We start from the raw sequence: 26,733 nt of genomic DNA on the forward strand, positions 1-26,733 counted from the left end.
CCCTTGGCAGGGAGACGGCAGCCCCATTTGCCTTTTTCAATCAATCAAACAACAATTGAGGGACCAGCCCTGAAACAAAGCTGGGTCTCCCTCCCTCCCTCCCATGCAGCCTCCTTTCAAACATCAGATCATAGTTGAACTTCTGAGAACTCCTCCTCCCTCCTGAAGCCACGAGCAGTTGTACAGATATTCATTTTTATTATTGAGCTCCTATTTCTGCTTTTGCCATCACCGCAGATCAGTTTGGGTTTTGTCTCCCAGCCAAGAGTTTTTCATATTTTCCAGATCACTCAAAAGACTGTATGTGCTGCCTGGAGCAGGTTTAAGGAACAATCTGAGATTTCTTTCTGAATAAGCAGTTATTTGTACTTTGTTTTGCTTTTCTTAGTTACTGAAGAGAAACAGTGACATAAAGAAAGCACTGGTAACACAGCACTGAGCAGCACAAATGTCAGTGGTAGTGACTTTCAAACAAATAGTCACATTGTCAGGCGCACAAGGGTCTCATTGAGGAAATCTGTGCAGTGACTGCTAAGGGGGTTTAACACTTTAGGCACAATGTAATCAAGGAAAGAACTGTAAACTTTGCACAGAGTGACCTCGGAAGGGACTAAAAGGAAATGCCAACTCAAGATCCCAGCATACATTTTCAGACCAGTCACAGTATGTTGAGGCAGGGCGGGGTGGGGAGAGCCTGATAGAGTGAAACATTGTTTATGGGGAAATGGGGAACATTCCCTAATTATTGCAATGATTATGGTAAATCCAGTTACATTCTGTTTCATTCTCTATTTTAATAATTTTAATTATGGTTCTACACAAAGCCAAAGGTTTTTTTTAAAATGAGATGTACAATGCATTTTACCATTTTGCAATATTTTTCTTTTAAAGGTTATTATTGTAAAGAAAATAGAATTCCTTTAGAAGAAATTTAAGTAAATACCTAGAACTCCCACCAGCCCCTTCCCAGAGCCTTTGGCATATAACAATATGGGCAAAATTTGTCTGTCCTGCCCCCCTATTCAGGGTTGCCAAATTTAGCAAATAAAAACACAGGATGTCTAGTTAAATTTGAATTTCAGATAAACTATAATTTTTTTAGTATAAGTATGTTCCAAACATTGTTCAGGAGCTACTAAAAAATTATTTGTTGTTTAAATTTAACTGGGGATCCTATATTTAATTTGACCACATCATTCCAATTGACTATAGATGTCTAGGTTTATTTCTGGACTCTGTTCTCTATCTGATCTCTGTATCTATATTTACACATATACTACATAGTCCTGGGATTACTACAGCTTTGTAGCGAGTTTTGATATGGGTCTGAGTCTTCCAAATTTGTTGTTTTTTAAAAGATTATTTTGGCTATTCTGGGCCCTTTCTATTTCAACATGAATTTTAGGACCAGACGGACAATTCCTGCAGAAAAATCAGTTGTCATTTTCATAGAGATTGCATTGAATCTGTAGATTAGCTTGAGGAGTACTGCCATATATATATATATATATATATATATATATAATATGTTTATTTATTTGGCTGTGCTGGATCTTTAGTTGTGGCATGTGGGGTCTAGTTCCCTGACCAGGAACCAAACTCAGGGCCCTTGCATTGGGAGTGTGCAATCTGAGCCACTGGACCACCAGCGAAGTGCTTGCCATCTTAACCATCTTAAATTTCCAATCCATGAAAATAAGCTGTTTTCTATTAATTTGGTTTTTCATTTATTTATTTCATGCTCTGTAGTTTCCAGTGCACAAGTCTTACACTCTTTTGTTAAACTTATTCCTAAGTACTTTTTTCTTTTCCAAATAGAAGTAGGTGTTGTAAATAGAATTTTCTTAATTTCATTTTCAGATTGTTGATTTCTAGCATATGAAAATAAAATTTATTTTAGTATACTATAATATTTAAGAGTGTAAGTTTGAAAACCTATTGTTCTAGTGAAATATAATTCACATTCTGATTGTCTGCTACCGGGACATTAACTTCTCTGTGACTTTCAGTAACGTGGCTCTTTGGGAAAATGCTGCTGGCTCTGGCCAAGGGACCATAAGCATGTGACCTGTTAGACTGTGGGCTCAGGTACACCTGCAGAGGTGCAGGAGGCAAGAACCCCACAGGCAGATGTGCTGCCCTTCAGTACTTTAACCGCCAGGCTCTCTCACCGGACTTCAAACTCGCTGAGAGCTTAACAAGACCTTCTGTACAATTCTCTCTCAAAAGCAGGCACCAGTTTGGTGTTTGCTCTATGTATTTTGTCAGACTCATTGACTAAGTGGAGAAGGGAAAATGGAACTGCTCAGGGGACAGAGCTCAAGGGGATCTTTTTTGCTGAGGGACCTCACAGCCTACTGTCAGGTTTGACTCATCCATACTCACCCTGTTCATAAAAAGAAAGGTCTGTAAGGCTGTAAAGTACTATCTATTATCTATTGGACATATTGTAATATTTTTATTGCAGTCACTTCATAGTATCTTTTTAAAATATGTGGTACAGCAAAATGTCCCTTATTGTTCTTGTTCAAGATTCTCTTGACAATTTTTGAATTTTTATTTTTTTGTATCCTTTTCATTACTGGGTCCTTAGTGGGATTTTGACTGGATTCAATAACATTTTTATATTAACTTGGGAAGGATTTGTATTTTCATAATTTTTTTCTAATCCAAGATTTTGGTATGTCTCTCCATTTATTCAAGACATGTTTTATTTCCTTTAATTAAATTTTATAACTTTGTTCATATACATTCTAGACTTCCCTTGTTAAATTTATTCATGACACTATTTTTAAAGAATTTATTTTGTAATTTCTATGTATAACTCTATTTCTAATATGCAGAGAAGTTACTGCTTTTTAAAAATATTTACCTTAGCAGCCACTAAGGAAAACAGTATGGAGGTTCCTTACAAAACTAAAATTATAACTACTATGCTGCTGCTGCTGCTAAGTCTCTTCAGTCATGCCCGACTCTGTGCAACCCCATAAATGGCAGTCCACCAGGCTCCCCTGTCCCTGGGATTCTCCAGGCAAGAACACTGGAGTGGGCTGCCATTTCCTTCTCCAGTACATGAAATTGAAAAGTGAAAGAGAAGTCACTCAGTCGTGTCCGACTCTTAGCGACCCCATGGACTGCAACCTACAAGGCTCCTCCGTCCATGGGATTTTCCAGGCAAGAGTACTGGAGTGGGGTGCCAATGCCTTCTCTGATATATGATCCAGTAACTCCACTTCTCGATATGTATCAGGAACAAACAAAAACTCTAATTTGAAAAGACACATGTACCCCAATGTTCATAGCAGCACTATTTATAATAGCCAAGACAGGGAAATAGCCCAGGTGCCCATCAACAGATGACTGGCTTAAGAAGATATGGTATATATATATATATATATATATATATATATCTCCAGTGGAATATTACTTGGTCTTAGAAAAAAAAAATACTGCCATTTGCAACAAATGGATGGACTTAGAGAACATTATGCTTAGTGAAGTAAATCAGAGAAAGATACTGTATGATAGCACTTATATGTGGATCTATAAAAAGATAGAAAAGATAATATAAGTGAATCTACGTATAAAACAGAAACAGATTCACAGACAGAAAACAGACTTATGGCTACCAAAGTGGGATGGAGGGGACAAATTTGGAGTGTGAGATTAACAGATACAAACTATTATACATAAAATAGATAAGCAACAAGAATTTACTGTGTAACACAGTGAATTACATTCAATATCTTGTAATAATCTATAAAAGAATATATCTGAAAAAAACAATGGAATCACTATGTGGCATACCTGACACTAACACAATATGATAAGTCAACTATACTTAAATTTTTTAAATTTATCTTATATTCAGTGACTCTATCAGTTATCTTGGTGGTTTTAATGTTTTGAGTCATTTGGGATTTCCAGGCATAGAAGTATATTATATGTAAACAAAAATATTAATATATTTGCCTTTTCTTTTTCATGATTTGAAATTCTCATTTGCTTTTCCTGTCTTATTTCATAGTAGAACCTCCCAAATAATGCTAAGTGATAGGGGTGACATTTATTTACTTATTACTGAAGTCAAGAGTATTTGCTTTTGAAAATTTTGTAACCAAAACAAACTTTAATACCAAACAAGAAAGTAAACTATATCGTTTTGGAGATATAGCAACAACTATATGTAGAAGTTATATAATGCATTGATGCCTTCAAACTGTGGTGTTGGAGAAGGCTCTTGAGAGTCCCTTGGACTGTAAGGAGATCAAACCAGTCAATCCTAAAGGAAATCAACTGAATATTCACTGGAAGGACTGATGCTGAAGCTGAAACTCCAATATTTTGGCCACCTGACGCAAAGCACCGACTCACTGGAAAAGATCCTGATGCTGGGAAAGATTGACGGCAGGAGTAGAAGGGGGGTGACAGAGGATAAGATGGTTGGATGGCACCACCAAATCAGTGGACATGAGTTTGAGCAAACTTCAGGAGACAGTGAAGGACAGGGAAGCCTGGCATGCTGCAGCTCATGGGTTCGCAAAGAGTCAGACACAACTTAGTGACTGAACAACAACAAAATTGATGAATATAGATAGAAGGATAATACTTAATAACTCCTTGAATGCAGAGTAAACTTGAATCTCCAATGGAGACTTGGAGGAATTTTTCATCCCCTAAATTCTTAAAAGAAGCGATGGGAGAGAGGAGCCAGAAAGAATCTGATACATCCAAGATGGCAGAGTAAGAGTTCAAAGATTAGGAACAGCTGGGGAGAACAAGAGACCACAGAACAGAAAGCAGGATTTTCTTGGGCAAAAGCCAAGAACACCAACTGGGAGGTGACCACTAAGTCAAAACAGTTTAATACAGAAGCCAGAGAGGGAATATGAAGCTCTGATTGGAAAGAATCTTGAAGATTAATTCAAAGTCTTGACAAGCAGCTTCTACAACAGTTTTTCAAACTTTCAAAATACAACTTGTCATCTTCCTATTGGTGCAGTAGAGCTCTTTGCCTAGCACAGTGTTTTGTATATAGCTGGTCATTAAAAAAATTTTTGTCCTTGAATTAATAGACAAGGAGACCATATGTAAAATAGATAGCCGATGGGAAATTGCTGTATGGCTCAGGAAACTCAAACAGGGGCTCTATATCAACCTAGAGGGGTGGGATGGGGAGGGAGGTGGGAGGGATGTTCAAAAGGGAGGGGATATGTGTATACCTATGGCTGACTCGTGTTGAGGTTTGACAGAAAATAACAAAAATCTGTAAAGCAACCATCCTTCAGTAAAAAAATTAATTAATTAAAAGAAATAGACAAGGAGAGAGAAAAACAATAGCACCTCAAAAGCCAAAGAAAAAGTGACAATATCTAAATGCCAAAAGACTTTTGAAAAGTCTTTTTTTTAAGAAAGCATTTTATTAAGCTAGAATGCATAAAGAAAAGAGTACAAATTATCTAGCTCAATAAATTATTACATCCAAGTAACCACCACTGAAAATAAGAAATTGAGTATCAGCAGTTCCCCAGAAGTTCCCTTTAAGCCCCCTCCTAGCCACTACCCTCTCTAGGGGTACTCACAGAACACCACAGATTTTAGCTGTTTTTAGAAATTGTATAAATAAAATCACATACTTTTGTGTGTGTGTATATAAACATAAGAAGTATGTACTTTTTCATATCTGGCTTCTTTTGTTTAACATTGTATTTCTGAGATTCCTCCATGTTATTGCAATATGTAGCAATAATTTCTTTATTCTCACTGCTATATAATAATTGATTATATGAACATATCACAGTTTATTTATCCAATCTATTGTTGATGGGCATTAGGGATGTTTCCAGATTGGAAGTATTATAGCGATGCTGTGAACATTTTACTACATGACTTTTGATGAACATATTAAGTTTCTATAGGGTGTTCATCAGGGAATGGAATTGCCTGGTCATAGACATTTGTATTTTCAGCTTTAATAGATATTTTTAGACAGTTTTCTAAGTAGTTATACCAATTTGTGTTCCTACTAACAATATAAAGGAGGTCCAGTTACTCTATATCCTCACAATCCTGGTTTGTCTATTTTAAACATTTTGGTGGATATATAATAGTATTGCATTGTAGTTTTAATTTGCATTTTCCTGATAACTAATGAGATTAAGTGGTGACTTTTTTGGTTGCAAAATTAAATCATGCCTACGGTAAAATATCCAACAACAGTATAAAAAATAAAGCCAGTGGTATCAGCTTCCTAGTCTTAGAAGCTAAGGCTATAGAGTGTAGACACAAGTCTTCTCAAAGCAGAGTTCATGGAACTCTGTGTTTCCACCGACATACTCTTTTAAGTCCACATATTTTCTTTACAAAATGAAATTTTGTGGTTACATTTTTGAGATAAACTAAAATATTGTTGTAAGTATTATTTCAATCATCTGAATGACCAGCTTCAAGCCAAGTATTGCCAACCAATGTAGGTGCCTTTATTTACTATTATATTTGATTGCCATGATGTCAAGTCAAGGACTAAGAGAAACAGAACAGAGGCAAACCTAGTAGGCTGGCTGCAACTGCAGACTCAGTGACGTCAGGTGCACTGGAGGAAGACAGGCGTCCAGGTGGCTTGAACAGAGAAGAACAGTGGGAGAATAACATTACCACAGGAGTGAAAAGCCAAATAAAAGAATCCAATGAGGGATTTCCCTGTGATTAGGACTCGGAGCTTTCACCGCTGGGCTGGGTATCTAAGATCCCTCTCACAGTGAGGCCAGAAAGGCTGCAAGGATGTAGACCATAGAGTTTCTATAGGTTTAAATAGTTTTGTTTTATTTTTTTTAATAGTTTTGTTTTAATATAATTTTTAAACTTGCCTCCAGTTCTATCACTGCATATGTAAGAATTATAAGCATAAGGAGCTCATAACAGCTTTCTGGTTGTACATTTTAAAGTCACATTCTTTGAAACTGACTTAAATCAATAATAAATTTTTATTCCCTATCGGAGTTGCATACATTGCTCAAGTCTGAGAAACACTAACCTAATAGGTAACTTCATGCAGAATTTCTAGGTGAGGACTATCATGATGGGAAAACATCAGGACAAACACTCAAACAGGACTTTGGCTGCAGAATATCAGCTTTTGAACTTGAATGTGGATTTAAGCGTCATTGTTTCTCTAATCTGAAGGCAGACTGAATGATTCATAAAACTGAGCATATCAGAATGACTAGAGAATTTCGCTGGTAGTCCAGTTAAGATTCTGTGCTCCCAATACAGGAAGCACAAGTTCCATCCCTGATGGTGGAACTAAGATCCCACATACCACACAGTGCAGTACTTTACTTTCTTTTAAAAACCAAAAAGTAAAAGTAAAACAAAATGTTATAGGTAAAAAGAAAGAAAAAGACTGGGCCTACAAACTAGGCTGGTTTTGCTTCCTCTACCACATTTGAACTGTGTCTGTCCCTTATCTAAACTAGAGATTGACAATAATATGAAACTTGCATGTTTGTTGGAAAGATTATATTTAACATATTTAAAGCATCTGGGGAATATTACTGGTGTTTAATGACAGCCACTGATATTACAGGGACATTTGACCTGTAGGTTTTTGGGCAGGTTCCATGAGCTTTATATCATGCTTAAGTTCTTTCCACACTTAGGAAAATATTCTAAACTGAGTGACTAAATATTATACATATAACCAAAGCAGTATCTGCCAGTGCCATTATAGCATACAAAATACAAACAAAACAAAGTGAAAACTATTAAGAGTTTAATTCACTGAATTTTTATCAACTTCTCCTGATCAGTTAAATTTTTTAAAGCAGTTATTTTAACTGTCAACATTGGAAGTGTTTCTGAAGTCTGCCAATCCACTTTTTTTTTTACTGAAGTATAGCTGATTTACAATGTCGTGCCAATCTCTGCTGTACAGCAGTGATTCAGTTATATGCATATATACATTTTTTATGTTCTTTTCTATTATGATTTTTCACAGGATATTGAATATGGTTCCTTGTGCTATACATTATGACACTTTAGACAGTAAAATTTTGTGGATTTGCCTTAACATCACTGGTCAGACTAAAATCATTGACATGTGAATGTCTATGTGGGTATGGGGCTTTCTTGCTAGCTCAGTTGGTAAAGAATCCACCTGCAATGCAGGAGACCATAGTTCGATTCTTGGGTTGGGAAGCTCCGATGGAGAAGGGATAGGCTACCCACTCCAGTATTCTTGGGCTCGACCTGGGCTCGATTCTTGGGTTAGGAAGATCCCGTGGAGAAGGGAAAGGCTACCCACTCCAGTATTCTGGCCTGGAGAATTCCATGGAATGTATAGTCCATGGGGTCGCAAAGAGTTAGACACGACTGAGCGACTTTCACTTTCACGTGGGTATAAATGTATAAAACATACATGAAATTGAGCTATATAGACATTGACTTCGACTCATAAACTGGAAGTTTATTTTTGTATTTATGAAAATCTTAACACCTGCTTGCTTTGCTGTGATGAATAATTTTTATTCTATAATTGGAATGTAATGGGGGGATTCTTGTCCCTCTGAGTTTAGATAAAGTAATCATATTTGAAATAGTTACACGGTCTAAAACAATATTAGTACAAAATGATGGTAATCATATTTAAAGATTCTGGAATTTTGCTTTACTTATAAAGCCCATCTTCCCCCTTATTAGTAAAAAGAACACTGAGTAACAAGGTTGGGGGACATGCCTAACTGTGTCTGCTCTGAGCTTCAGAATCTGTCCAGTCTCCCCCACTTCTACTGCAGCCTTCTTGAGGCACATCACCCTGCACCCAGACAAGAGCAATAGTATCTCAGTTGGTTTATTTGTGTCCACTCCAGCCCCTTCTAATCCACTCTGCATACAATGTGTCAGCTTGTTGTTCAGTTGCCAAGTCCTGTCCAACTCTTCAGGATCCTATGAACTGCAGCATGCCAGGCTTCCCTGTCCATCACCATCTCCCGGAGTTTGCCCAAGTTCATGTCCATTGAATCACTGATACCATCCAACCATCTCATCCTCTGTTGCCCGCTTCTCTTCTACCTTCAGTCTTTCCCAGCATCAGGGTCTTTTCCAGTGAAAAGTGTCAGATTGGCCTTTCTTAACTACAAAACAAATCAAGTCATTGCCTGCTTAAGACTATTCCTAAACTGTCCCAGGCTTCTTTCTCCCACCTCTAATCACACCATTATTCTCCTGCTCACTGTGCTGCAGCTTCATTGGCTTTCTTTCTTCAAATCCTACAAATGCATCCCCACTTTAGAGTCTTAGCACTTACTGCCCTTGGCACCACCTCATTTGAACCTCAGCTGTCCCTTCTCTAAACTAGAGACTGATAATAATCCAGAACTTAATGCTTGCTCTAAGGATAATATTTAACACATTTAAAGCACAGGGTGGGGTATGGGGATGGAAAGAAGAAGGAGGAGGAGAAGGAAGAGGAAGGGGCAGGAAGGTGGGGGAAGTAGAAGAGAAGAAAGGGAAGTTCTCTGCCTAGTCCTCTGCCTAGAACGCTCTGTTCCACAATCTTTGCACAGTTCCTTCCTTCTCTAACTCTTCAGAGAAGTCTTCCCTCCCCATACATGCCATCACCCTGTGTCCAATGCCCTGTTTTATTTTCTTTAAAGCACTCAACAATCTGATTTCATCTTTACATTTATTGGGTAACTAGCTTATACTATAGCATCTCTCCCCACAGAATGTAAGCTGAAGGAGTCCCTTGTCACTCAATGCATAACATGCTGCCTATACAAAGAAGTCTTTCAATAACGTTGCTTGACTAAAAGAATGAATGAGTGAATGAATGCTGCTGCTGCTGCTAAGTCACTTCAGTCATGTCCGACTCTGTGCGACCCCATAAACGGAAGCCCACGAGGCTCCCCTGTCCCTGGGATTCTCCAGGCAAGAACACTGGAGTGGGTTGCCATTTCCTTCTCCAGAGTGAATGAATACCCAGCTTCAGAAATCACCTAAGATCTGGCTTCTGAGTAACAGAGTGTGTGTGTGCTCAGTCATTCAGTCATATCTGACTCTTTGCAACCCCATGGACCATAGCCAGCCAGGCTCCTCTGTCCATGGAATTTTCCAGACAAGATTACTGGAGGAGGTTGCCATTCCTCCTCTAGGGGATCTTCCTGACTCAGGGATCAAACCCGTGTCTACTGTGTCTCCTGCATTTGCAGGTGGATTCTTTACCACTGTGCCACCTGGGAACCTCTAGCAAGTACTGAACTTTTTGGCACTTCAGTTTCCCTTATGAATAATTAGTAAGCTGAATTGATCATTAATGGCACTTCTTGTTTTACACTGGCCAAAAAGTTCATTTGAGTTTTTCTGTAACATCAATATTTCCATGGTTCATATTCAAATATTATTTCCACCTTCCCTTCCTGTTCTTCTGTCTTCTCCTCCTTCTTCACTTTTTTCTTTCCTGTCTCCCTCCCTCCATCCCTCCCTCCTGTCAGCAGCGGCCCTCGCTGGGATCCATGAATAATTCTAAACCATTTGGAGATACTTTATGCATAAAAACAGACGTCTCAAGGATGTATGGTCTCTACACAGTGAATTGTCTTCACAATTGTTGTAGTGTTTCATTTTCCTTGCTTAGCTAACCTCATCAAAACCACACCCTCTGCTGCCAAACCACAGCCCTACTCTGACTTTGGAAATAAAAATGGAACAGAAGGATCCCTGGCTTCTGAGGGGGGAAAAAATGCTACACAAATTTTAACTAGTATGGTGCTTCTGGAGAAATCAGGGGGGAACTGACAGGATTGATTACAACTTTATAAATTTCCTAATATAATAAATTCCATGAGACTGATACCAAATTTTAGATACCACCAAAGACAATCCCTAAATTACTTTTTCTAGGCCATATCTAATTACAGTGACTATCCTTGTACATGCTTAACTTTTAACCACTTAGTTTACGATATGCTATTAATAGAAATATACACTAAAAACAATATAGTGATGATCAGAGAGTAATGTTATGTATTAAAACTTACATCATTCCTTATTTAAGATCCTATGAAACATGGTCTCAGGAAATGAAACAGAATTTCTTCCATGTCTAGAACAACTGAAGTCATTATCAACTGCAAAGACATTTTAATTTGCTTATAAATGCATGTCTACAAACCAAGTTTTTAAAGTTTAAAACCACATGATGGCTTAGAATCACAGCATTTATGAACTGGAAGAACACTGTGACCTTCATTTAACACTTGAGGAAACTGAAACTCGGAGAGCTCAAACGACTAGACCAAGGTCACAGACCCCATTAGTGCTGGAGCTGGAACAAAACTTCTGGTCTCCTGGTTTCATGCTTTTCTCATCACCCCAAGCTGCAGTTTCTTGCAACTTTCAATCATATGTGCCAACTCATCACAGAACACAGTGGGTTGGAATATAAATTATCAGTCCATTAACTGAGAAACCACTTGAGGAATTATAGTAGTCATGTTGCTGTTACAGTACTTCTTAATATTCACTTGACTTTATGTGTCTGGTACTTTAAAAAGTGTTACTTGTATTAACCTATTTAATCCCCAACTAGCCCTATGGGTGGGTGGGTATGGGAGGATAGTCACTTTTCTAAGCCTTTTACATCTAATAAATCATATAATCCTCAAAACTACCCTACAAAGTAGTATTATTACTCCCATTTTACAGGTGAGGAAACTGAGTCTTAAAGTGATACAGTCATGCTCAAGTTCAAACATACCCTTAAACCAATACATATGCTACCTCTCTGCTCTACTACCTACTCATTAGTTTCTACTTTCCCATCACCAAATATTAGAATAACAAGTAGTTTAACTTGAGTTTCTTCTCCCTGCATTCACCTAGCTTCTCTGTATTAGCTGGCACTAGAGATATGGAAATGGCAACCCAGTCCAGTACTCTTGCCTGGAAAATCCCATGAACGGAGGAGCCTAGTAGGCTACAGCCCACGGGGTCACAAAGAGTCAGACATGACCGAGAGACTTCACACACACATACAGAGATATTTAAAGAGAGAGGAACCAGAAAGGACAGAAGACCATCTACAACCTGAATAAATTAGACAACGGATTTTATTATGTAATTAGCAACACTTCAGGCCTTCCCTGGTGGCTCAGACGGTAGAGCGTCTGCCTACAATGCAGGAGACCCGGGTTCGATCCCTGGGTCGGGAAGATCCCCTGGAGAAGGAAATGGCAACCCACTCCAGTATTCTTGCCTGGAAAATCCCATGGATGGAGGAGCTTGGTTGGCTACTGTCTATGGGGTCATAAAGAGTCGGGACTCGACTGAGCGACTTCACTATAGCAACACTTCAACTTGAACAGGTATGGCTACAGCCCATGAGAGTAAGTTTTCTGCATATGGTGACCTAGTATAAAAACATAATCTGTGAATTACTAAGTGAGCTACATTTTTTCTGCAAGAAGGAGCAGAGACATGTTAGTGTTACATCAGTTAGTGGGGAAGTCTGTGGAAAGAACACATGGAGAGGTGAGAAATCCTAGGAACAGTCTCGGTGGCTACAGTCGGGGCCTCAGAGGGTATCATTCAGTTTTTTTCAGGTTGCAATAGTAGCTCTAGTCATTCAACAGCAGCAAAAGCCGTCCACCATTTTCATGACTTGGCTTCTCTGCTGGTCTCCCATCTCTCAACCTACTTACTATTAATTGACTTTTCTGTATTCACCTCTCCTACCTCTTTCTCCTACCTCTCTCTGCTCTATGTCCCCCATATGTCTCTATTTACCACCTTCTTTTCTTTTTTTCCCTGTAGGGCTCTTAAACCCCATGACAAAGAGAGAATCTGAGCTGGGACATGAGCAAGTCTATTGGTGCATCAAGTAGATGGTATTTCCATTAGAGTGCTCACATCAAGTCATCTCAAAGTCTATGGAGGGCTGCCTTCCCACTCATCATACCCTCCCAGAGAAACATCTGTACGCCCACTGGCTGCTTCAAAGGTAACAGGATCATACAGAACAAAGCAAGCATGGACCTATGTGTTTAAAAGGGAACTTTGACCATGATGAGCAATTTGTATGGCTTGTCTGGTACAAATACAGATCCTCTTCCATGTACTGATGGCACTAATCAGGACAAGAGCTCTTGCTGAAAAAAAAAAAAAATTATTAAACTTTTAAGGGCAGAAACCCCAAAAATAAAGGGTCATTGCTGAATATTCTCTCATTTTAGATTTCAGCTACAGTCCTATTTTTAGCTATGGCATACTCAGAATTGGATACCATAAATTCTTTTAATGCTCTTGATCTTCAACTCTCTTACCTGTTAAATCTATAGTAACTTTTAGCTGACTCAGGATACAAACCCAGAGGCTCTGATAATTCTGACATTTTTAAATGGCCAAACAATGGAGGTTTCTGAAGTTGTTTCATTGATGGTGTTGACCTATAAGAGGACAAAAATAGCAGTACCTTGCAATTGCAGATCATTTTGTATTTTTGAAGTGCTCCTCACTGAAATGCCACTCTTTTCTTACTCCTTTGTACTTTCCTAGGGCGCTGACTTTACCAAACCACAAAATGAAATCCCTCACATCACCATCCTCCCCTTGGTTTCCTGAATCCACTTGATTGCTCTTTTCTCCAATCTCACCAGGACTCCTTGCCTACGTTGCTCATGCGTGACACATCTTGCATAATTAAAGTTTTACTTGCTTATCATGTTAAGTTTCTTGAGGGCAGAGAAAATGAGCCATCTAAAATGGTATCTTGCATATAAAAGGTATGAAAAAAATAGAGGAGGGGAATGCATGGGAAAAGGCATGATTTTTCCCACTTATAGATGAGGGGAAAAAAACATACCATTTGGGAACTGAGGAAGATATTGCACTGACTTGTGGTAGACTTAAACCAAGGTGCAGAAGCAAAGAAAGAAACATTTTAAAAGTATTAATAGAAGCATAAGAGACTGGCAAAGAGTAAAATGAGAAAGAAGAGGAAAGGATGAGAAGAGACAGAAAAGGAAGAGAAGAGGGCTGAGCTGAATGGATAAGCAGCAAAGAGGAGTTTTTGTTTGTCTGTCTGTTTTTAAGAGAGTGAGGTGGAAAGCCAGAAGAAAAAGGCAGAAAAGCATTTTTATAATCTCCTTAGGAAAATGTTTTACATTGACTGGAAGCGCTAATTTGGACTTTGGGAAGTAGGAAGAAAATGAGGAAGGCACCATCCTTTAGTCAAAGGTAAGAGAACTGAGAAAAGTGAATAGAGGACAAAGGGGAAGAAGAGAGGGAAGTGGTTGGTCCTTTTTTTAGTTATTAAAATCATTCCACACAAAATCCGTTTTTGAGAATTTTGCAAAATCAAAGGGAAAAAAGAAAACCGCAACGAAAGGAACTTCAGCTCCTGTGATGCCTTGAGTCAGAAATTCTGTGCAGTCTGTATAACTGTAGGCAAAACTTCTAAAGCATATGTTTAAATTCTCTGTCAACAGATAAGAACTTTTCAGCCAGTTTAAACCAGAACTTTCAAATGACAGTCTAATCTAGCAAAGTCTTATGACCATTCTAGGTTTGACACCAGAATCTTGCCCATTATGCACAGTATCAGAGAAAAATCAGTTCTAATTTGATTTAACTTAGAAACTAAATATCTTCTGTTGGCTTTTAGGATACCTTTCTCATTCAGTTTTCCTCTCTCCACTCTGAGTGCTGCTTTGAGTTTCCATGCCCAGTCCTCCAAGTCCACTCTGTACCTCTCTTTTACAATATATCTTGGTTTATGGTAGACAAAGCTGATATAACAAAGACTCAACTATGTCATCAGTCAGTTGTCAGGAACCACTTCCTCCTCATGTAACACATCCATTCATCCATCACATGCTCAGTGTCCCACTGTGTGATCCTATGAACTGCAGCCTGCAAGGCTCCTCTGTCCATGGGATTTTTCCAAGCAAGAATACTGAAATGGGTTGCCATTTCCTTCTCCAGGAGATCTTCCTAGCACAGGGATTGAACCCACACTTCTAACCTAGTGTACAGGTTGTCAGGGCAGCTTTCCTCCACACATTTAGGGGGACTGGCTCCTCTCTATATACAGCTCTCCACAGCCATCCCTTCTACTTAGACACCCTTGGCCAGACTTCAGACACATGACCATACCCCACAGCAAATTCAGTTCAGCTGTCTACCTGGACAAAGAAGCAAACAACAGGTTGGGGGGAGGGGGAGAAGCAGTCTCTGTCACAGTACCACCTACCACAGTTGCTGTTTAACATTTATATGTACAATTACATCATCCATGTCTATTTCCTCCATCAGATTTTTAACCTCTGTTACAGGAGGTAAACATTTTTGTTCACAACTGGGTCTCAACAAACGGCTAAATACATCTGTTGAATTAATCAGTAAATTCTTATTAATCTAGATCTCTAGCATATTAGCCCGGAGCACTACAACAGCCTCTTAACTGACCTCTCTGTTTCCCCTCTTGGCCCCCTCCATAGCAAAGCCTTTTGTAGTGATCTTCCAAAACTACACACGTGCTCCTACCATTTCCTCCACTTTAAAACTTCAACAGTCTTCCATTGTCCCCATATTTCCTTATTTTGCCATGTAATTCCCTTCCTTCCTTCTCTCTTTTCACATTCCTTCCCATCACAGATGCACACACCCTCACTCACTCTCTCACATATACTCACTGTCTGCCTTTCCAGTCCAGTCACAAACACTGACACTTCTCCCCAACACACCGCGCGCCTCCCTGGCTAACTGCTCACTGCGCTCAAGTCTCAGCTTAGTTTATCATTTTATTGAGGCTCTCCCTTAGCCCTCAGGATGGTGTTGGTGCCCTTACTCTGTGCTCCCATAGCCCTCTGCCTACTCTAGGGGGTATTTTATGCTTTGAAGTTATCAAGTGGCAACCCACTCCAGTACTTTTGCCTGGAAAATTCCGTGGATGGAGGAGTGCCGGGGTCTAGCCCCGGCTGATCCAGGGTATTCGAAGGAGAGACGGCATAGGCGACCTATTTATTTAAATATTTATCAAAGATATAAAGAGTAATAGAATGAGGATAGCTCAGTAGGAAAATTCAGTGGAGAAAAGAGGCTGAGTAGCTTGGTTTACGCGGGAGACCAATAAAACTTCAAGACAAGAAGTTTGCACCACTTACATAGGCCGCAGGCGTCCTTCCGTTCTCCCGAAGGAGAGGAGACACTGAGGCCTCCCCGGTCGGATCTTAGAAGCCCAGGCATAATTAGCAAGCATGGCTGGTTCCACGCTCCAGATGGAGACTCAGCCAGATTTTGAGAGAGAGAGTGACATGGGGAGACCAAGTTTCAGTGAACAAGGCCCGCACTTTATTTTCCAAAGTAGTTTTTATACCTTAAGTTGTGCATAGAGGATAATGGGGGAAGGGGTGGAGTCATGCAAGGACAGCAGTTCCTGGTTCTAATCGAAGCCAGGCTTTCAAACTTATCATATGCAAAAGTTCAGGTGATTGACATCATCTTCTGGCCAGGAGGCCTGTTAACATTTTAAGAAACTTATTTTTCTCTAAAGGTGATTATTCCAAAGTCAGGAACCAGCCTCCAAAAAGGCATTGGACAAAGCTGCATTCCTATAGGGCAAAGGTGAGGTGGGCTCAATCAAGAAAAGAATTAACTCAAGGGTCCAAGGTTACAAACATTGAGGCTACTACTTACATTTCTATACACCCATTATATCAATCAATACACTGCCAAGGACACAGTAGGTAAGGAGTATGGAGACTTAGCAGCAAACATTGGCCAACAAGTGAAAAACCCTTCACCAATACAATTTCTAATCAGTCTTTTAACTACTCAAAGGAATCTGTGTTTAGACAGTTTAGAACATCTCCTGCCTCTCACAGTTGGGAGGCTCTGAACAATCACATGTGGCCGGAAAAACCTATTCAGGCAGGCTAGAGGATTTCCAAAGGAGTTTGTAGGTTGAAACACTGTCACACCCAGGAATTATTAACTGGAACTGTAAGCTAACTCTTTTTTCAGAGAGACGTAGTGGGGCACAGCCCCCGTAAAGTCAGAGGTGTAGGTGAAAGCACAAAGCAGAAAGTAGGCAGACTCTGGTTTTGGGGGTAGATGCTCGAGAATTTCCAGGGGGACTCCTGAGGCTCGATCCCGCCTTTGCGTATGTCGAGCCTCCTTCCTCATGACCTTTGTCATGGGCGGACTTCCTCACGCTGGCTCCCGACAGTGATAGAATTCCAGTTGAGCTATTCCAGATCCTGAAAGATGATGCTGTGGAAAGTGCTGCACTCAGTATGCAATTTGCAATATGCACTCAGTATGCAATATGCCGGCTCCCGGCAGAGGAGCCTGGTAGGCTTCAGTCCATGGGGTTGCAAAGAGACATGACTGAGCGACTTCACTTTCTCCCCCAGCAGACTGCCCTGCCACATCTTACTCCCTGGGTGCTCCCAGCACTTAATACATTGCTGGACACAAAGTCTACATCCTGGAAATAGAGGATGGATGGATGACTTTTCAGAGAAAAGTTGTGAGCCATTGCATTCAACTTTAAACAAAATCAGCTATCACTGCTGATCTCAGTTAAGAAAGCTTCAGTGGTGGAAACTCTACAATTCCCAGGGAAAATTGTGCTAAAAGCAGAAGTGTTAATGATCAAAAATGTTTTTCAAATTTCTTTCCATAATCTGAACCTCTTAATTACTGTCTAACTGCACAAGTTCCAAAGAGGTGCTTTACTTCTCTTTCATAACATTAACTTTTAAAACCCAAATGGCTTTAAACTTGCACTTTCTCATGATGCAAATGGCTAGCAAGTTGACCTTTCTCTTGATTTCAAGATAGAGTAGGACATGGGGTTACACAGAAACCTAACATTTACTTTACCTGTTTTCCCTGGGGCTCATGGAGCTCAACGGATCTCTAAATCTGTAAGATATAAGAACTTGATTTCCCCCAAGTTATGTTTGCTTGTGTGTGCTCAGTCTTGGAGCCTGGAGGGGTGGGGCTTGGAGATTTGGTAAGGCTTGTCTCAGGTCCAGGCTCCCACTGTAAACGAAACAGCCAAAATAACAAACTCCCAATTTAGGAATTTGCTATGGGCGCTGCTCAAGGATCATTCTTGGGTTCCTTGGAGTGTATTGGACTAACGTTTTTTAAAAAAGGGAACAACTCCTATTCATATGTAAATATCAGTAGCCTATCATATCCTAGGGCTTCCCTGGTAGCTCAGAGGATGTCCCTTTTGGCAACTGAAGACTGTTGAAGTTTTAACGTGGAGGAAATGGTAGGATCACAGGTACAGTTTGAGAAGATCACTACAAAAGGCTTTGCTATGAGGGGGCAAAGAGGGGAGACAGAGAGGTCAGTAAAGAATCCGCCTGCAATACAGGAGGCGGAGGGTTCGATCGCTCAGTCGGGAAGATCCCCTGGAAAAGGGAATGGCTACCCATTCCAGTATTCTTGCCTGGAGAATTCCATGGACAGAGGAGCCTGGTGGGCTACAGTCCATGGGGTCGCAAAGAGTCGGACACAACTGAGTGACTGAACAACAGCATCACCTAAGCAAGAACATAGATTTCTAAGGACAGGTTACTGCTGGAGGCAAAGAAATGAAGTTAATGAAGCAGTCATGGGGCAGGAAATTTTACAATTTCAATATGAGACCAACAACTACTTGCAGAATGCGAAAAAAAAGATCTTCCTATTTATTTGCCCAATTACATCTGACATTCCTACAAAAAAAAAAGAGGGAAAAAAATAAGCGTAAACTTCTAAATTAATGCCTCTATTCCAAGAATTTTACCGATCTAAATTTCCTAAAACTTAGTTGAGTAAGTCTGTAAGCTGTTTTGATTTTTGTACAAAGGGAGAAGGAAAAGCACAGCACATGCTCTGACTTCGCGTCAACTTCCCTCTGTTTTATTTTCAGCCCAGTCACAAAACCACGTTCTTTGCTTGCCTCACTCCTTTGTTTTTCCAAAAGAGTATTCTCTTCTGTGTGAGGTTCTGATCCAAAATAATCAGTATTGGAAGTTGGGCTGTTTTTGCTTCATTTCTGTGGCCTGAGTCATTCTCTCCAAAACCAGGATGCCCTTAGGGAAGATACAGAGGAAATGATGTAATTCTCTCTGGTCTCTTTCACGCTTTGGGCCGGAGCCTTAATGAATCTGTTTCCTAATTAGCCAGCAAGGAGCACAGTGGGGGAAAAAAAAAAGTGTCTCTTCAGTGTGTCCTTCTCACTAGAGGTGCACACACTATTTTCTCCTTTGGGGAACACAGGTAATCTTGCCAGAAACAGTGCATAAATCTTCGCGTCACTGTCAAGCAGCTGGAAGCAAAGGTATTTTGTTATGCCTACTTTACCAATTAACTTTTAAGTGTTTTGAGTTGTTAAGAGTTTAAGTTTTAAGTGTTTTGAGCTGGGATCAAAAACAGAAAGTGTCATATCCAAGGTCAAGCACTGCCCCTAGGAGAGGGAACTGCAGTGAAGGGGGTTGGGGGAAGGGGAGGGGTAAATATCTCCCAATTCCTCCACTACATCCCCCAAGCAATCCCTGCCTATGCAAATGAAGGGAGCAAGAATCTATTAGAAAACCTGTTTAGAACAGACTTCCTATATTAACTTGATAACCGTTTGTTCAAGATGCTTTTGAACTGTGGTGTTGGAGAAGGCTGTTGAAGAGTTCCTTGGACTACAAGGAGATTCAATCAGTCAATCCTAAAGAAAGTCAATCCTGACTACTCAGCAGGACTGATGCTGAAGCTCCAATACTTTGGCCATCCGATGCAAAGAGTTGACTCATTAGAAAAGATTGGAAAAGATTGCAAGCAGGAGGAGAAGTGGACGAGAGAGGATGTGATGGTTGGAGGGCATCACAGACACAATGGACTTGAGTTTGAGCAAGCTCCAGGAGGTGGGGAAGGACAGGGAAGCCTGGGGTGCTGCAGTCCATGGGGTTGCAAAGAGTTGGACACATCTGAGTGACTGAACAACAACAACAAACTGTGTGTTCAATTTCTGGGCACTCTGGACACTGCACAGGAATATTCAGTCTTGAAGCCGTGTAGGTATATCCGTTGTTTTTGTTGTTTGTGTTTCAGTTGCTAAATCATGTCTGACTCTGCGATGCTATGAAGTGTAGCTCCCCAGGCCACAGGCTACAGGCTATATTTTCCAGGGAAGAATACTAGAGTGAAGCTTAAGAATCCGCCTGCAATGCAGGAGACCTGGGTTCGATCCCTGGGTTGGGAAGATCCCCTGGAGAAGGCCAGGCAACCCATTCCAGTATTCTTGCCTGGAGAATCCCCACAGACAGAGGAGCCTAGTCCATGGGGTTGCAAAGAGTTGGACATGACTGAGCTACTAGCACAAGCACATAGGCTTCCTGACCCAGGGATTGAACCCATGTTTTCAGAATCTCCTACACTGGCAAGTGAATTCCTTACCACTGAGCCACCTGGGAAACTCCTGGACACCGTATCATTTCCTAATTATAACCTTGAGTCAATTTTGCTCTTTTTCTCTGATATTTGACTTCTTGGGCTATTTGCCTGGTAAAAACTAGCAATTAGCAAATTCATGTCCTTTAATTTATTGTGGGGAGGAACTGGAAAGCTTGGACCTGTACCACCACTTCGGCTACTGGTAAGCCATAGATAGCACTTGGGGTCATTCAAAGTATTTGCTCAAATTCCCTTCTCTCTGAGCCCCAGGACTTGAGATCATTTTAACATGTGGCTCGCCCTGTGGAAATGCTCTGTTCAATACGTCTGTCTCCTCAACCAGACCTCAGCTTCTTAATTCTTTCTGATAACCCCAGCTTTAGAGGAAGCTCATGAATTGGCTGCTGGAACTAAACTAAGGAAAAGGAGAAGCAGGCGAGGGGTGAGGAGAATTTGAGGCTGGAGAGTGAGGTGGGGGAAAAATGCCTGAGGGAAAGAAGGGCAGAGTTCACACTGGCATCCCAGATGACCTTGAGACTGCAAATGTCTGTTTTCAAGAAGGATCCACACTCTGAAAGGGAAGCAACACACTAAAGAGTTAACGGAAAGACTGTGAGGAAACTGAATCTGGCTCATAAAGTCAACGGGTGTACCTCAACCAGTGAAATTGCTGGTCTGGTGTTTTAAAGACCTATTCCTGGCTCCACCCTTGCCTAGGAACACAGAACTCTTGGGGGTGGGACCTCGGAGATTTTTTAACAAGCACCCAGGGTACTAGAGTTTGAAAAGCATTGATGTGGTCTTTCTTGAAAGCGTTTCACCCCACTCCATCCGACCCAGGTCCAATTTGCGTGAAGTCTTTTTGTTGAAGACCTAGCCTTCTATAGGAAAGCAAGGTTTGTCAGTGTGGACACACCAGGAGACTTTAGCATGTAAACTATGATGTCCTTTCATTCACTGTGCCCAGCGTCATTCCCCCCAACACACACTCACACACCACACATGCATGTTCCATGTGCACACACCTCTGCAGGACCAGTGCCTGGGGTCACGCGCCTAGTCCCTTGAAAGGCCCCCTGTCTAGGACAGCCCTAATTGACAGTCTGAAAATTAGGCAGGGAGCAAACACAGACATTTAGGGCAAAAACCCTTTGGACAAAAATTCCTTGTACTGCAGACCTTTGACTTCTGACTCTAGATAAAACTAAGAGAATATCTGCAAGAGGAAAATGAAAAGGTTAATTCTCTTTTCTAAAACTCACTACAGATTTGGTAACAGATGAACTTGCATTTTGCCTTCATTTTTTCCAAAGTGATTCATTCATCTTGGTTCCTGAACACCTGCTTAAAAACAGGGCTTTCTTCTCTCTGTCCTTAGGGCGTGCCAACCAGGTTTGAAACCATGAGGTAGGTCTAACACCAGGGGAGGGTTCGTGGAGGGGAGGAAAGTCTTATTTGATCTACATAATGTATTCATTGTTTAAAATCATACATTGCACCGAAAGCCTTGGTGAGTCTTGTGGTGTGAAACCGGGAACTTGGAGCAAGCTCTTGAAGCCAGAGTTTCCAGGCCCAAGGTGAATGTTGACATTACCGAGGCTGGAATCCCTGTTAATACCTAGGTTTTCCTTCCATGAAGACGGCATTAAGTTTGGGGTTTTCTTTCCCTCCAAGTTTTTCAGAGCAACCCGCAATAAAATGGAAGGTGCTCCCAGCAGAATTTATTTCCATTGACAACCGGCCCAGTGTTTCCCAAGTTTACTCATTGGTCCAACTGCCTATCACTGTCCCCACTTCCCTTCTTCTGGGGCGCTTCTGTCTCTTTTTCTCAGCTCCTTGTCAGTTAATTCACATTTCCTGATTTGGCAAACACCACCACCACCACCCCACCTCCTTTTTCTTGGGTAAAACTTCCTGAGTTGACATTAAAGAGAACTGTTACCTCACCCAAGAGCTTTAGCAGGAAAATGGCATTTAGGTTTAATTACCTAAAGCCTCACAGTAGTTACCACTTTATAAAATTCAAGTGACTTTTTTCCAAGCTCCCCGTTTTCCAAAACTGTCTGGCTGGCGACCTCCGGGAAGGTGGGATGCTGCCCGGCCCTGGCCTTGGCATGAAGTTGGCAAGGAGGCAAGGGTGAAGGCCCTTCCAGTGCTCACCCTGAAACCCTGGAAGCAGCAAGGACTGCCGACCTCCAAGGCCATTCTGGGATCCAAGAGAAGGAGGGTATACATGGTAAGACCAGGGAAGAACCACTCCCTGGACTGTTTTAACTCAAAGATGGTGGCTCAGACGGTAAAGAATCTGCCTGCAATGCAGGAGACCCAGGTTCGATCCCTGAGTCAGGAAGATCCGCTGAAGAAGGGAATGGCAACCCACTCCAGTATTCTTTCCTGAAGAATCCCATGGACAGAGGAGCCTGATGGGCTACAGTCCATGGGGTCGTAAAGAGTCAGACATGACTGAGCAAAGATGCACACCCAGGGGGAGGGAGGGGGGATATATGTACATATAGTTGATTCATGCAATTGTACAGCAGAAACTAACACAACATTGTAAAGCAACTGTACTCCAATTTTAAAAAAAGGTGCACACCCTCCTTTGGAAAAGCCTAGAAGACCTGGGCCAGGGAGCTAGTCACACTGCTGTCTCGCCAGCTTTCAGGGAGCAGTGGGGAAATGGCTGTTGTTGTCATATGAGGTGACCACAGCTTTCCCTAGGGCCCCTTGCAGCCACTCTCCCAGAGCTCGGGACTCCAAATGTTCTTCCTTCTTCTTTTTCCCTTATTTATTTATTATTTATTTTTGGCCACGAGGCATGTGGGATCTCAGTTCCCCAGCCAGGGATAGAACTCACATCCCCTGCATTGGAAGGAAGATTCGTAACCACTGGACCACCAGGGACATCTCTCTTCCCTCTTCTTGAAAGCTGTAGAACCATCAAGACATCTTTCTGGGAATCTGTTCAGGCCCATGCTTGCTTCTCCTGGTGGTATCTGTGTCATCTCTGGTTTGGGGCAAAAGAGTTTAATTTTGATCCACTCCCCTGTGGCTGCGAGTCTTGGTTCAGTGGTGGCTTTTCCCAACTACAGATGTAGTCTCCACCCCGACGGGGACCATGCTACCCTTTTCTCTGCTTTGCTTTCCTCAGTCGTGCTTGTCACCACCTAACATGCTTTGTCCAGGCATCCTACTTTAGTTTTCTCCTGTCTTCTGCCACCTGCTTCACTCTCTCACACATTCCCACCCTTAGCCTCTGGGACAGAAACCCCAGGGTGCAGTAATTTGGGCTACTTTGTTCACCACTCCACCCCTGGCGCCTAGAACAGTGCCTGGTATATCACAGGAGGTGCTCAGTAAGTATGTACTGAAGAGTGAATGGATTTGAGGAATTTCTGGAACCAGAAAGAAGATATGGGAAGGTATAATTTTGGATCAGGGAGAATCTAGAATACCCAGGCAGGCGGGCAAGGATGAGAAGGCATAGAGGAAGATAGCATTTAAGTGATGGAGAGTTGCCTACTTTGTCCCTGAATGCTTACAGTGACTACTAGTAATTAGATGTCCCTGTCGATAAGACATAAATGATCAAGTAAGTGTAGGCACAGAAAGTTTCCATGCTGACTTTATAGGGTGCTCTTTCTCCTGCGCTGCTGTTGGTTCCCTGACACCTGTTTCAGACAAAGGCTGGTAATTAGACAGAGACTGGTAATCCTAATTCAGTAAAGTGCACTGTGACTGGATTCAAATCCCACCTCGGTAGCTTTAGGCAAGGCTCTCAATCTCTGTAGGTACCTGTTTCCCAATAAAGAAAATAAAATGGTGGAACCTGGCATTTTATAATTCTGCTTACACCTCCCAACAGTCCACTGGGGTAGGAAGAAGAAATTAAAAGCCAGAAAGACTTCATGACTCGCTGTGTGGTTAGGGAACATGTCAAGTTGGTGGCCTGAGGAGAAACCACCGGGGCAGGAGGTGTCTTGACAAGCCCCAGTTGTCACCTCTTCCCCAAACCGTATCATTTTCATGGCCCAAGAGAGAGATTAAAAGTGACATGCTAATTTTGAAGCTGCAGTGAATTTAAAGTGCCTTCTTTTCTTAAGTGACTAAAGCCAAGCTTTGGAAATTAGAGCATGCTAGATGAGCTCTGGGGCTTCCCAGGTGGCTCAGTGGTATAAAAAATCTGTCTGCCAAGCAGGAGAGGTGGGTTCAGTTCCTGGGTTGGAAGATCCCCTGGAGAAGAAAATGGCAACCCACTCCACTATTCTTGCCTGGGAAATCCCATGGACAGAGAAGCCTGGCAGGCTACAGTCCATGGGGTCATGAAGAGTCAGACTCGATTTAGCAACTAAAAAACAAGAGAGATGAGCTCTGGGGGCTGAGGGATCTTGCATGGTCGAGGCACGCTGGATGCGAGGGTGGCTGCTACGTGTTCTGGTGAATCCACAGAAGTCTATTAACATGCAATCTATGAAAAATCTAAAGTGGCCTCAGGCTCTAGGCTTGTATTTGCTTTGCTGTTAACCCACTGGAATGCTGTCTCTGTCAATTACTTTTCCATTTTCCTGGGTTTGCTGGTTAAATGCTGTATATGAAACCCTTTGAATCATTTAAACGGGAGAGAAAAGTATAAACAAGTCCTTGCTTCACCAAGACATCAGACATACAACAATGGTTTTGATTGTGTGATCTTTAATCGAGCACACACTGTGTTAAGAAAAAGCTTTAAACAGGCAAACTTCAAGTGTTAGGCTTAGTGTCCCTTTATCTTTGGAGACGGCTATTTAGCAAAGACATCTTTCTGTGCCCCTTGCGGCAAGGGCAGATTCAAATATCTTCCTTCTTCAACCTGTAGAATCGCTTTTGAAATTATTCTGTTTCTTTTGGCTAGATGGTATTCTGTATCTTGGCTGAAACAGAATCATTGGGCCACATGATTCTAAGTGAAAAAAGACAAACTTGTGAAAATTGGGCTCTGACCCCCCTCTGTAACATTAGCACTCATGAACAAATCCAATGTTGATGGAATTCCTTAGTTAATGATTTAGGAATCTCCACTCCACCCCCTGCACCACCGGACGGGAGCCTCTCTCCTCTCTTGGGTTTGGAACTAGTCTACAAACCTGAGGGCCTGGGTTCTCCAGTGCGTGGTCCTTGTGGGTTACCCCTGAGAGCTGTGTGAGTGCCAGCCTGGCCAAGCTGTAGGGGCCCAAGACAACAGGGGCAGCGCTACAGAAAAGCTGATCTGTGAGGGACATGATGTGATGGGCACAATAGCCCTACAGAAGCAGAGGGTGGTGGTTCATCTCCTGCAGGATTTAAAACTACCCAGAATGGCAGTGATAGAGGAAAAGACGGCATACGTCAGCCAAAGGGAGAGACTTGGCTTGTATGTGTGGGCTCACATTTTTCCCTGAGAGAAATGTTCTCCTGACCCTCTCTAGTCCCAAAAGCCCAGAGGAAGGATTTTGCTGGCAGGATTAGGGTTTTTAAATGTATTACTTTTCCCCATAGGCTTCTGTCATGCTATTAAAAATTGGACTCAGCATCCATGTCATCTTTACAAGTTATTTGTACGTGATATCTTCATGTTCTTTTCCCTACTTGCTGCCTATTTCCTATATGTGTGCTTATTTCATATACATATATATACACATACATATATATATCTTGTTTTCCAAGCTAGCGTATTTGCTGAATATTTCTTGAGCACCTACTATGTTTTAAGCAGTGCATATAGTATTGTGATGGAGAATGCCAAGGTTTTGACATTCTAATTAGGATCTCTTCAATGATTTTTCCGCTTTATCTTCTCTTTGCTTCCCTTGGTTTTCTAGTTAATTTATTATGTGTGCTTCACATTCACCTTCAATTTTCATCTAAAAATAAGGTGCTAAAATATAATTTTCCAAATGATAAAACCCTGACAAATACAAAATGAATAGGTGCTAAAGACTTTAACTTGTTAAATTATAAGGGAAAACCAGAAAATATGTTAAAACCAGTTCAAAGAAAATCTGCAGAACAAATATATATGTAGGCAATCTAGAATGCCAAGAGGAATTTACAAATAGATACAAAATTTCCTGGCACACAGTATGTGCTCAATAGTAACTATTTGTGACGAATATCTGTCCTACCTGGTAGTTCTTAATAAATATCACTAAATTAAACCCAACTGAACAGAAAGATGGGTGGGACGGAGGGGGATGGTGGTCTGAGCCTAGCAGTAAACAGAGGGGCCACTTAGAGAAGACACATCTTGCACAACAGGCTATTCTGCAAAAAATA

General features: G+C 41.3%; 1 protein-coding gene and 1 non-coding gene across 3 annotated transcripts in view; both read left to right on the forward strand.

Moving 5' to 3' along the window:
• The first annotated feature begins 12,117 nt into the window (after window positions 1-12,117).
• Window positions 12,118-26,733, forward strand: part of RBPJ (recombination signal binding protein for immunoglobulin kappa J region) — a 160,717-nt gene continuing 146,101 nt past the window's right edge. For both annotated transcript variants that reach the window (XM_055588187.1, XM_055588188.1), the window contains exon 1: window positions 12,118-12,997. In XM_055588187.1, the coding sequence (XP_055444162.1) occupies window positions 12,882-12,997 (116 nt within the window). In that variant the 5' untranslated portion in view covers window positions 12,118-12,881. The remainder of the gene's footprint in view (window positions 12,998-26,733) is intronic.
• On the forward strand, window positions 12,138-12,209 carry TRNAC-ACA (transfer RNA cysteine (anticodon ACA)). Its single transcript has one exon. It is a non-coding gene; the product is annotated as a tRNA-Cys (tRNA).

The sequence above is a fragment of the Bubalus kerabau genome, chromosome 7 (assembly GCF_029407905.1).
Source record: "Bubalus kerabau isolate K-KA32 ecotype Philippines breed swamp buffalo chromosome 7, PCC_UOA_SB_1v2, whole genome shotgun sequence".
In the NCBI taxonomy this organism is placed as follows: domain Eukaryota; kingdom Metazoa; phylum Chordata; class Mammalia; order Artiodactyla; family Bovidae; genus Bubalus; species Bubalus kerabau.